The sequence below is a fragment of the Triturus cristatus genome, chromosome 6 (assembly GCF_964204655.1).
Source record: "Triturus cristatus chromosome 6, aTriCri1.1, whole genome shotgun sequence".
Lineage (NCBI taxonomy): Eukaryota > Metazoa > Chordata > Amphibia > Caudata > Salamandridae > Triturus > Triturus cristatus.
This window is the reverse complement of record NC_140589.1, coordinates 1,001,839,130-1,001,852,529: the sequence shown is the minus strand read 5'-3', so window position 1 is coordinate 1,001,852,529 and position 13,400 is coordinate 1,001,839,130. Positions and strand designations below refer to the sequence as shown.

Sequence of the window (13,400 nt, the reverse complement as noted above, 5' to 3'; positions counted from 1 at the left end):
GTCCCTCCCCCTTTTTCCCCAGCACCTTGAAACCCTCATGGGTGAGTAGCATGCTTCCCAAATACTGAATTGATTGTTTGAATCTAATCACAGCCCCACCTAAAACTCTTAGCCTGTGCTCTGCCTTCAAACAAAGGGCCTAACAACTCTGCATTGTCACTGCAGCCAGCTTGGAGCCAGGACATGCGAGTCAGGAAATTGCATGCACTTTACAGCCACTGTCTAGAGGCCTCTCCCCTCTACCAGAGCCAGGGCACCAGGGTATACAATTGGACCTCCGATGCCAACTCTTCAGTATTCTTCTTGACCTGTGGTACTCTGCAAGAAAGAAGGACTATTGTGCTGCTGGAAGAACTGCCACTCTGCTGGACTGCTGCTCTGAAGGACCGCTGACTTGCTGGATTGATTCCCTATTTGTTCTGGTACTCTGCTTCCTTCAGCCTGGGGACAATGATTTGATCTTTAACTGTCCAAGGACCTCCTGACTGACTCATAAGGGCTAGTTTTCTGGCCTCCTGTTCTTAGCCACAGAGACACAAAAGGCTTCCTCCATCTTGAACCTGCACCTGTACCCAGCCTGAGTGAGCTCTGACTCTCAAGTTGTGGCCCTCCACACCTGGGCCCTTGGAAGTGGTGCTGGAGGTGCCCAGATAGCCAAAATCCAAAGTGGGGACTTTCTTTCTCAAAACAGCTCTGAGAAGTGAGAACCAGGATGATACTGGGACCATCCTACTCAACTAACCTCCAGAGGTACATTGGCAGTCAGATGGCTTTGCGGCTTCTCCGGATATGTTCTATACCTTAGTAGCTAATCAATTTCAACTGTCCTTTGCCAAAGGGGTATATGACCTCATGGAACTATCTTCAGCTACAGCCCTCTGCCTTGTTCCATTGTAGATTTTCGACGACTAAGTCGAAGGTAGAAATCTTCACCGCGACTTCGACCCAAGGCTATCCGGCAACATCGTTCCATCGTTGGACACCTCCTGCAACCTTGCCCTGCTGAAATTTCCCTTGAAGATTATTTTTCTCAAGAATTGTTTTATGTTCGAAGGTAATCGCTGCCCGGGCCCAATCACTTCTTGTATCCAAACTGTGCTCTATTGTGGTCAGACATAGTTTTTTGACTTTCACCTGATCTCTCATGACTAGATGTCTGCGGTTGGTATTTTGATCTTTTAGATGCTATTTTTAACAAAAAACTTTACAAATTCATAACTCCAAGTTCGAGGCAATTGTGCTGTAGATAGACATGCTTTGCATACTCCTGCTGTCTAGTTTTGGGTCTGGATGTTTGCAAGTTGTTTTTCTTTAATATAGTTTTAACTAGTCATGAGGTAAGGTGACTCCTCCTTTCAGTGATAGTGCGCATGGGCATCGACTCCATTGTGAGATTGTTTTCTTTCCGTCATCAGGTTTGGACATGTATTGCTGCTCTCCGGTTCAAAACCATCATTTAGGTTCCCCTCAGTGTGCAATCCACTCTACCCTTGACTGTATTGCTATCGCACATGTTTCCCTTTCTCCGTGTATCCATTTGATCAGAAAATCTCTCATCTTCGGTCGAACACATCGCAGGCGGCCTCCATACATAGATGTGTTGATCCATCCCTCTGCCGATGGTTCGGATTGCAGTTCAGTTCTGTCCTCGGTGCCACTCGAAGTACCCTTGCACCAATCTACACCAGGTCTATAACTTGTGCTTATCAACGGAGCACAAGGAAGAAGACTGCGAGGACTGTCGCTCCATCAGGTCGAAAAAGACTTTTTGAGATTATCACGCTCGACGATAAGAAATACAGTGACTAAGCACTCAACCGACTCTGGAGCTCTTCGGAGAAGAGTCCGAAGAAGAAGAAGCGCTGCCGCAGAAGAAGACGAGGCCTTCTTGGTTGAAGAATCCTACTTCGACTTCGAAATCAAGTTCAAGTCAGAAGACATCCCAGCAGGACAGGGTGTCATGAGTACCAATAACCCCGTTCCCCAGAAGTTGCCCTTCACTAAACATAGGGCATAGGCACCACCTCTGCCTTCGTGCATTGGTCAACACGAGACGATGTTTGACACCCCGCCCTCGGGCCCGGCACCAAAACAAATAGTTGATCCTTCCGGCTCGGTATCGTGCTGAGACGAATTGTCTTCGGACCCAAAACATTCTGCTCTGAAAGACAAACCTGGTTCGGAGCCAATATCCTCCGGCCTAAAATAAAAGTATGCTTCGCAGCCGAAACCTTCCGCTTCAAAACAAAAAACTGCTTTGGAACTGAAACCTTCCACTTCCAAGGACAAGTGCAGTTCAGAACCAAAACGTTCTGCACCAAAATCAATAGAGATCATATTTCAGACCCTCTGGAACCGATCTTTGACTTTATGAAATACAGATTGGATCCAAAGCAGAAGAACATTTATATGAATCCAGATAATGGACACATATTGGCCAAAACTCCTTTCAAGAGGAATCTTGGCTCAGAGGACCCTGGAGACAACATTCCCCTCAAAAAAAGAAAAGGACATTGCTATAAGTCCTATACATTTGCCATCCCCTCCACCCTCTCCACCGACTTCAACTTTGCCAATACTGTCAGGCCTAGATCCACTTCACATAACACCACAGGGATCTCCTCATACCCAGCCCGATTTAGGAGATGGGGATGATGATGATGATGACAGTGCTCATCTGCCTAGAGACCAATGGAATGATTACAATGTTGCTCCACCCATGGATAATGGTCCAGACCTATACCCTGCAAAACTCTCACTTCCAGATGATATCATATCTTATCTGGAGCAAATTTCCAGGCAGCAGCACATCATTGGGTTACACTGCACAAGGACGCCTTAGATGATGATTATTTATTTGAAACACTCGGGTCTTCACATGTAGTTAGTCAAAGTCTACTTATGTTGAAAAGCGTGATGAGACATGCAGAGGACACCTTAAAAGATTGGTTTGTGCACGAATCTTAATGCCTGGGATGGATTAAAAATATAAACCATCACCCTCTGTTCCAGTTTTTATTGAATGACAGCTTCCCCTTGATTCCCTGGTAGTTTCCAATGTTCGTAAAAGAGCAAACTCAGACATCTGGTGATGCTCCTCCCCAGATAAAGAATCAAAGCTTATTGACACCTCTGGTAAAAGAGTAGCTGCACAAGCCGCTAATCACTGCTGCATTGCCAACACACGGGGCCTCTTAGCTAGATATCACAGGTCCCACTAGGATGAAATGGAAGATCTACTTCATTACCTCCCATATGAACATAAGTAAAAGGCACAAAAGCTAGTTCAAGAAGGAAAGCTCATCTCTAATTGTTCTAATATATGTGCTCTTGATCCTGCTGACAATGCAGCAAGAGAAATCAATACCAGCATTCTCGACGTAGGCAAGCCTGGCTTAGAATTGCATGCTTTAAACCAGAGGTCCAACAGTTTTTCATAAATAATCTGTTTGGATTAAAGGGAATTACTTCAACTCACTTTGAAGTTAGCAAATATCTGAAGTAGCATGACCCATTGCCACACACAGTATGCTGTAAGGGGTGGAAGAATACCGTGAATGACACAACTGATCAATGGATGAAGAGGGCTGGCTGAAAGTTTAAGTATATTTTATTTAAAATGTCATTAAAATCAAAAAGTCTTGGAAAAAGCAATACCTGAAAAACAAACTGGGACACAAAGGCATTACACACTTAAACAAAAGGTCAAGAAACCTACAAAAATAGATCTGTGGGGAGGACATTTGTTGGTCCGATTTCAAGAAAGTACTTAGAAGGAGATCATACAAAGGTGAGCTTTCCTATTACAGGAATGAAAGTGAAAAGTTTCACATTTGTTGTGAATTCATGCTGTTATTGACTGTCCAACTGGTGTTAAATGCAGGTAATATTTTGTAAGTGAAAACCAAAAGACCATATGTCTTGATAAAAAACAAAGGGTTGAATTTAGAGTAACAGATATTTGATAAATTATTACACCCCAACTGAGTATCAAATCTGTAGATTTTCCTAGAGCAAAGTATGTAAATGACTAGCAAAATTACATTCAAATTCGTCAGCTGCTCCACGAAATAATTGCCACGTGCTTATTTTCACTAATCGCTACATATCTCACGGTGCACAGGTAATGTCAAATTTTAAATGAATATATATTTCTCATTTGTTCTCTCCAACACGGCAACAGTGACCAGACGCCAGCCAAACGCCATTCTGACGCTGCCTTCACTGACAATTATAGCCGCCTTCTGTCGCAAGGGGCTATGAAGAAGTATTTAGATTCTGTGCTTACAGGACAACAAAGGTATTGGATCATTATAACAATGAAACATATCTTTTTTAATGAAACAGATATTTAACATAGATAACATGTTTATATTGATTGCAGAATACATTTTCGTTCACTGGAAGTCCATGAAATGTATTTATTTATGCATTTTATTTTTATTTAATAGTTCTTGTTTGTCAACAGAACACGAGTGCCTTGAACAGGGGTGGCTCATCCATTTGAGCAGCAGAGTGTCGCCACACAAGCTCCAGAGCTGAAAAATAAAAACGGCAATAAAGTCTATTTACTACCGCTTTATAATTCAGCAACTCGTCCTACTCTAAGTGTCAGGACGGGGCAGGGCCAGCACTGGCAAATGTGGCAGCAGCAGGGAACTGTGCAGTTTAAAATGCACATGTCTCCCTGGCAGGTCATCTTGGGATGGCCAGCCAGACGTGTGCATTTTAAAGTTATCTAGCCTAGCTGTCTTAGACAACTGGGTTATAGAAAGCGCCGGCTTCCAGTGCTCTTAGAAGCTCTGAGAGAGCCTGCTCTATCCAATGCTGGCATGTCTTTCATGCTGTGAAAGCAGTGAGGAAAACATACAGAAATCACTGTGGTTACCGTGTTTTCGTCCTGCTATTTTTTATTACAGATGTTAAACTTGTATTTTCTCAGTTATGGTGTGGTAATAGCCTGTAATGTTAGTAATACTGGTCACATATTGCCAAGCCTTACTACAGTCCATTATTAATGAGGAACTTAGTGACAGTGCAAAAACTGGGAATGATCGCCAGTCTCTGTCATGCAAAGCAAAGTACTTGCTACAGACTTTTTTCTGCTGAGCATAAAAATTGAATGAATTGGTACCATTACAGTATCCCTATAAAAATTTGAGGGCTGTAGATAATTCTAGGTGGTGATATCATTATAAGAAAACAAGCACAAATAAATAATTTTCATCAAGTCATCGGCCTTTCACTGTTTTCATCTTTTGGATACATCTGTACATAAATATAATGGCTCTCTTTTGAAAACTCATGTTTGAATTATACGTAATACTGCTTACTCTTAATTTTAATGTAATTTCCCCGGTTTACAAAATGATAATTTTATGCGCTTATCATATAGTTTTGAATATAATTTGGTTTTGAATGTAGAGGCAATCTTCTCCTGTAATGAGAAATGCATTTATAGATATAGCCCCACTCCAGTACCCTGGCAACTGCATTTTGGATTTTGGATTTGTTAGAGATGTCAGAGAAGACACTACAGAGACCTAGGTGAAACGAGAAATTCTTGTCAAATCTAGACCAAATAAAAGGAGCAGTTTTACATTTGTGCTTAATGGAGAGTCAAGTGGGCACTGGAAGCCATACACTAGCCAAAGAGGAAGGAAAGTCGTTAATGTATGCAAGCAGTGTGTTCTGGGATGCGTTGTTAAACCTGTCAGCGTAAGGGTGGTCTTTCCCCAAACCTTTTGCCTCACCACCTCCATTTCTTGCTGCATTTTGTGTTGTTGGCCTGAGGACTCTGCGCACTGTACCACAGCAAACCAGTGATAAAGTGCTTTGTTCCTTCCCTAAAATATGATTACATTTGATTATACCCAATTGGCATATTGAATGTACTTGTAAGCCTCTTTTAGAATGGTGTTCCATATACGTAAGGCCTGTGAATTAAATTCTGCTGCTGAGCCTGTAGCACTGATTGTGCCATCCACTTAAGTAGCACTTTAAAACATGTCCCAGGTCTGCCACCGCAGCCTGAATGCAGTTTTAAACTCCCATTTTGAGTTGGCATTTAAACCCCCTTGCCAAGCCTTAAACTCCCCTATTATTAGATATAAGGCATCAATGAGGCAGGCCTCAGGCAGCCCTTTGGGCAGGGTGCTGTGTAAATAAAATGTTGGACATATACTTTTTAAGTTTTGCATGTCCTATTAGTGAAAAGGTCCTAAATTCATTTTTCACTACTGTGAGGCCTACCCCTCCCATAGGATTTACATTGCCAATTCATTATTACATTTATTAGTCTAGAAGTTCCTATTGAGAACTGGTAGCTATTTCAAGTTTGGTGTCTTATAATTGTGTTGAAGAGCCCTTTTTTAATATTATAGTTGGATGTTTGATCTCAATTTTAAATATGCCACTTTTAGAAAGTTGCCATTTTTCTGCCCTTTGCCCTTTTGCACCTGTAGCCTGCCCTGGATCACATGACTATGTGTAACTGACAGATCGTATAAAATATTCCCAGATTGTCACTAAGTAGAGGGATTAGGTGTGCCTCAATGGGCCAGCTGCTAGCAGGATGGGAGGCAAGCAACGGCCCTCATCTTACTAGACCTCTCTGCAGCCTTTGACACCGTCTCCAACCACACACTCACCGCTAGACTCCACGACGCCGGCATACAGGGAACTGCCATAGGCTGCATCTGCTCACTCCTCACCGGCTGAACCAAAAGAATCAGACCCCTGCCACCCTCTCCAAACCCACAGCAATCAGCTGTAGAGTAGCCCAAGGATCATTGCTCAGCTCCACGCTCTTCAACATCTTCATGGCTCCCTCGTCGCCATCGTCAGAAAGCATGGACTCAGCTTAGTATCATACGCCGACGACACCCAGCTCATCCTCTCCCTCACCAAGGAATCCGACACCACCAGACATAGGTTCCAGGAAGGAATGAAAGACGTTGCTTCCTGGATGAGCAGCAGCTGCCTGAAACTCAACTCTGAGAAAACAGAACTCTTTGTCCTAGGATATACCCGCTCCGCATGGGAGAACACCTGGAGGCCACGACACCTGGCTACCCCTCCACACCCATGGACGATGCCCACAACCCCAACATGATACTCAACTCCTCACTCACCATGACCCAACAGATCAACGCCGTCTCCTCCACGTAATTCAACACCCTTCGCATCCTCCACAACACCTTTAAATTGATCCAGCCCAATCCAGAAAGGCAGTCACCACGTACTCATGACCAGCAGACTGTACTACAGAAACGTCTTCTACGCGGGGATCAACAAATCCCTACTCCACAAACTCCAGACCCTCCAGAACAACACCGCCAGACTCGTCCTCGGCATCCACTGACAAGACCACATCACCCAGCACGTACGAGACCTCCATTGGTCTTCATGCTGCACGCTCATGCCAACAAATCCCTCCACAAAACTAGACCCTAATACCTAAATGAAAGAGTCTTCTTCTATGCACCCAAGAGAAGCCTTCGCTCTCCCAACCTCACCCTGGACAAAACCGCATGCATCTGCATAGCCAGATCAGAAGGAAGAGCCTAATCCCACATCTCGGCTAAGACCTGCAAAGAACTCCCCCTTAGCATCAGACGATCCCCCACTCTGCAAGCATGCAAGAAGAGCCTCAAGACCTAGCTCTTCAAATGATATGGATCTGCACGACCCTCCCCCTTTTTCCCCAGCACCTTGAAACCCTCACGGGTGAGTAGCATGCTTCCCAAATACTGAATTGATTGTTTGAATCTAATCACAGCCCCACCTAAAACTCTTAGCCTGTGCTCTGCCTTCAAACAAAGGGCCTAACAACTCTGCATTGTCACTGCAGCCAGCTTGGAGCCAGGACATGCGAGTCAGGAAATTGCATGCACTTTACAGCCACTGTCTAGAAGCCTCTCCCCTCTACCAGAGCCAGGGTACCAGGGTATACAATAGGACCTCCGATGCCAACTCTTCAGTATTCTTCTTGACCTGTGGTACTCTGACAGAAAGAAGGACTGCTGTGCTGCTATAAGAACTGCCACTCTGCTGGACTGCTGCTCTGAAAGACCGCTGACTTGCTGGATTGATTCCCTGTTTGTTCTGGTACTCTGCTTCCTTCAGCCTTGGGAGAATGATTTGATCTTCAACTGTCCAAGGACCTCCAGACTGACTCATAAGGGCTCGTTTTCTGGCCTCCTGTTCTGGGCCACAAAGACACAAAAGGCTTCCTCCATCTTAAACCTCTACCTGTACCCACCCTGAGTGAGCCCTGACTCTCAAGTTGTGGCCCTCCACTCCTGGACCCTTGGAAGTGGTCCTGAAGGTGCCCAGATAGCCAAAATCCAAAGTGGGGACTTTCTTTCTCAAAACAGCTCTGAGAAGTGAGAACCAGGATGATACTGGGACCATCCTACTCAACTAACCTCCAGAGGTACATTGGCAGTCAGTTGGTTTGCGGCTTCTCCGGATATGTTCTTTACCTCAGTAGCAAATCAATTTCAACTGTCCTTTGCCAAAAGGGTATATGACCTCATGGAACTATCTTCAGCTACAGCCCTCTGCCTTGTTCCATTGTAGATTTTCGACGACTAAGTCGAAGCTAGAAATCTTCACCGCGGCTTCGACTCAAGGCTATCCGGCAACATCGCTCCATCGTTGGACACCTCCTGCAACCTTGCCCTGCTGAAATTTCCCTTGAAGATTATTTTTCTCAAGATTTGTTTTATGTTTGAAGGTAAGCGCTGCCTGGGCCCAATCACTTCTTGTATCCAAACTGTGCTCTATTGTGGTCAGGCATAGTTTTTGCACTTTCACCTGATCTCTCATGACTAGATGTCTGCGGTTGGTATTTTGATCTTTTAGATGCTATTTTTAACAAAAAACTTTAAAAATTCATAACTCCAAGTTCGAGGCAATTTTGCTGTAGATAGACATGCTTTGCATACTCCTGCTATCTAGTTTTGGGTCCGGATGTTTGCAAGTTGTTTTTCTTTAATATAGTTTTAATTAGTCACGAGGTAATGTGACTCCTCCTTTCAGTGATAGTGCGCATGGGCATCGACTCCATTGTGAGATTGTTTTCTTTCCGTCATCAGGTTTGGACATGTATTGCTGCTCTCCGGTTCAAAACCATCATTTAGGTTCCCCTCAGTGTGCAATCCACTCTACCCTTGACTATATTGCTATTGCACATGTTTCCCTTTCTCCGTGTATCCATTAGATCAGAAAATCTCTCATCTTCGGTTGAACACAACGCAGGCGGCCTCCAGACATAGATGTGTTGATCCATCCATCTGCCGATGGTTCGGATTGCCGTTCAGTTCTGTCCTCGGTGCCACTCGAAGTACCCTTGCACCAATCTACACCAGGTCTGTAACTTGTGCTTATCAACGGAGCACAAGAAAGAAGACTGCGAGGACTGTCGCTCATTCAGGTCGAAAAAGACTTTTTGAGATTATCATGCTCGACGACAAGAAATACAGCGAATAAGCACTCAACCGACTCTGGAGCTCTTCGGAGAAGAGTCCGAAGAAGAAGAAGCGCTGCCGCAGAAGAAGACGAGGCCTTCTTGATTGAAGAATCCTACTTCGACTTCGAAATCAAGTTCAAGTCAGAAGACATCCCAGCGGGACAGGGTGTCATGAGTACCAATAACCCCGTTCCCCAGAAGTTGCCCTTCACTAAAGATAGGGCTTAGGCACCACCTCTGCCTACGTGCATTGGTCAACACGAGACGATGTTTGACACCCCACCCTCGGGCCCGGCACCGAAACAAATAGTCGATCCTTCCGGAAGACTGAAGACGAATTGTCTTCGGACCCAAAACATTCTGCTCTGAAAGACAAATCTGGTTCGGAGCCAAAATCCTCCGGCCTAAAACAAAAGTATGCTTCGCAGCCGAAACCTTCCGCTTCAAAACAAAAAACTGCTTTGGAACTGAAACCTTCCACTTCCAAGGACAAGTGCAGTTCAGAACCAAAACGTTCTGCACCAAAATCAATAGAGATCATATTTCAGACCCTCTGGAACCGATCTTTAACTTTATGAAATACAGATTGGATCCAAAGCAGAAGAGCATTTATATTAATCCAGATAATGGACACATATTGGCCAAAACTCCTTTCAAGAGGAATCTTGGCTCAGAGGACACTGGAGACAACATTCCCCTCAAAAAAAGAAAAGGACATTGCTATAAGTCCTATACATTTGTCATCCCCTCCACCCTTTCCACCGACTTCAACCTTGCCAATACTGTCAGGCCTAGATCCACTTCACATAACACCACAGGGATCTCCTCATACCCAGCCTGATTTAGGAGATGGGGATGATGATGATGACAGTGCTCATCTGCCTAGAGACCAATGGAATGATTACAATGTTGCTCCACCCATGGATAATGTTCCAGACCTATACCCTGCAAAACTCTCACTTCCAGATGATAACATATCTTATCTGGAGCAAATTTCCAGGCAGCAGCACATCATTGGGTTACACTGCACAAGGACGCCTTAGATAATGATTTTTTATTTGAAAAACTCGGGTCTTCATATGTAGTTAGTCAAAGTCTACTTATGTTTAAAAGCGTGATGAGACATACAGATGACACCTTAAAAGATTGGTTTGTGCACGAATCTTAATGCCTGGGATGGATTAAAAATATAAACCATCACCCTCTGTTCCAGTTTTTATTGAATGACAGCTTCCCCTTGATTCCCTGGTAGTTTCCAATGTTCGTAAAAGAGCAAACTCAGACATCTGGTGATGCTCGTCCCCAGATAAAGAATCAAAGCTTATTGACACCTCTGGTAAAAGAGTAGCTGCACAAGCCGCTAATCACTGCTGCATTGCCAACACACGGGGCCTCTTAGCTAGATATCACAGGTCCCACTAGGATGAAATGGAAGATCTACTTCATTACCTCCCATATGAACATAAGTAAAAGGCACAAAAGCTAGTTCAAGAAGGAAAGCTCATCTCTAATTGTTCTAATATATTTTGCTCTTGATCCTGCTGACACTGCAGCAAGGGAAATCAATACCAGCATTCTCGACGTAGGCAAGCCTGGCTTAGAATTGCATGCTTTAAACCAGAGGTCCAACAGTTTTTCATAAATAATCTGTTTGGATTAAAGGGAATTACTTCAACTCACTTTGAAGTTAGCAAATATCTGAAGTAGCATGACCCATTGCCACACACAGTATGCTGTAAGGGGTGGAAGAATACCGTGAATGACACAACTGATCAATGGATGAAGAGGGCTGGCTGAAAGTTTAAGTATATTTTATATAAAATTTCATTAAAATCAAAAAGTCTTGGAAAAAGCAAGACCTGAAAAACAAACTGGGACACAAAGGCATTACACACTTAAACAAAAGGTCAAGAAAGCTACAAAAATAGATCCGTGGGGAGGGCATTTGTTGGTCTGATTTCAAGAAAGTACTTAGAAGGAGATCATACAAAGGTGAGCTTTCCTATTACAGGAATGAAAGTGAAAAGTTTCACATTTGTTGTGAATTCATGCTGTTATTGACTGTTCAACTGGTGTTAAATGCAGGTAATATTTTGTAAGTGAAAACCAAAAGACCATATGTCTTGATAAAAAACAAAGGGTTGAATTTAGAGTAACAGATATTTGATGAATTATTACACCCCAACTGAGTATCAAATCTGTAGATTTTCCTAGAGCAAAGTATGTAAATTACTAGCAAAATTACATTCAAATTCTTCAGCTGCTCCACAAAATAATTGCCACGTGCTTATTTTCACTAATCGCTACATATCTCACGGTGCACAGATAATGTCAAATATTTAAATGAATATATATTTTCTCATGTTCTCTCCAACACGGCAACAGTGACCAGACGCCAGCCAAACGCCATTCTGACGCTGCGTTCACTGACAATTATAGCCGCCTTCTGTCGCAAGGGGCTCTGAAGAAGTATTTAGATTCTGTGCTTACAGGACAACAAAGGTATTGGATCATTATAACAATGAAACATCTTTTTTTAATGAAACAGATATTTAACATAGATAACATGTTTATATTGATTGCAGAATACATTTTCGTTCACTGGAAGTCCATGAAATCTATTTATTTATGCATTTTATTTTTATTTAATAGTTCTTGTTTGTCAACAGAACACAAGTGCCTTGAACAGGGGTGGCTCATCAATTTGAGCAGCAGAGTGTCGCCACACAAGCTCCAGAGCTGAAAAATAAAAACGGCAATAAAGTCTATTTACTACCGCTTTATAATTCAGCAACTCGTCCTACTCTAAGTGTCAGGACGGGGCAGGGCCAGCACTGCCAAATGTGGCAGCAGCAGGGAACTGTGCAGTTTAAAATGCACATGTCTCCCTGGCAGGCCATCTTGGGAAGGCCAGCCAGACATGTGCATTTTAAAGTTATCTAGCCTAGATGTCTTAGACAACTGGGTTATAGAAAGCGCAGGCTTCCAGTGCCCTAAGAAGCTCTGAGAGAGCCTGCTCTATCCAATGCTGGCATGTCTTTCATGCTGTGAAAGCAGTGAGGAAAACATACAGAAATCACTGTGGTTACCGTGTTTTCGTCCTGCTATTTTTTATTACAGATGTTAAACTTGTATTTTCTCAGTTATGGTGTGGTAATAGCCTGTAATGTTAGTAATACTGGTCACATATTGCCAAGCCTTACTACAGTCCATTTGTAATGAGGAACTTAGTGACAGTGCAAAAACTGGGAATGATCGCCAGTCTCTGTCATGCAAAGCAAAGTACTTGCTACAGACTTTTTTCTGCTGAGCATAAAAATTGAATGAATTGGTACCAATACAGTATCCCTATAACAATTTGAGGGCTGTAGATAATTCTAGGTGGTGATATCATTATAAGAAAACAAGCACAAATAAATAATTTTCATCAAGTCATCGGCTTTTCACTGTTTTCATCTTTTGGATACATCTGTACATAAATATAATGGCTCTCTTTTGAAAACTCATGTTTGAATTATACGTAATACTGCTTACTCTTAATTTTTTGATAATCAATTTTATTGGCATTTTTGGGAAAAAACAGCAGCAACAACATAGACATAGCACCATTGAGACACACTAAATACTGCAATATAGTTACAAGAGATTCCCTTAATCTGTTCCTATGGAGTCTGCTTCCACCCAAATGGCGGACATTAAGTCTAGAGTTCCCAGCCATTTGCCCCATCCATGTTTATAATTATTTAGGCATCTCTTGCCTCATAGACGGCTCTTTCCTGGGTGGCGCACCAATCCACTCCTCTGCGCCATTTAGCTAAGGAGGGAGGCACTGAGTCCTTCCAGGCCGCAGGTATATCTCTTTTGGCCACTAGAACTGCGGTCCACCGGAACAGCCTGTTGGCCTGTGAGCTATCCAGCCCCTCCA

At 43.3% G+C, this 13,400-nt stretch overlaps 1 protein-coding gene across 4 annotated transcripts in view; it reads left to right on the top strand.

Moving 5' to 3' along the window:
• The window catches only part of LOC146820914 (uncharacterized), a 305,904-nt gene that overhangs the window by 266,807 nt on the left and 25,697 nt on the right, over positions 1-13,400 (top strand). For all 4 annotated transcript variants that reach the window (XM_085609316.1, XM_085609314.1, XM_085609313.1 and 1 more), the window contains 2 exons: positions 4,184-4,300; positions 11,861-11,977. In XM_085609316.1, the coding sequence (XP_085465442.1) occupies positions 4,184-4,300; positions 11,861-11,977 (234 nt within the window). The remainder of the gene's footprint in view (positions 1-4,183; positions 4,301-11,860; positions 11,978-13,400) is intronic.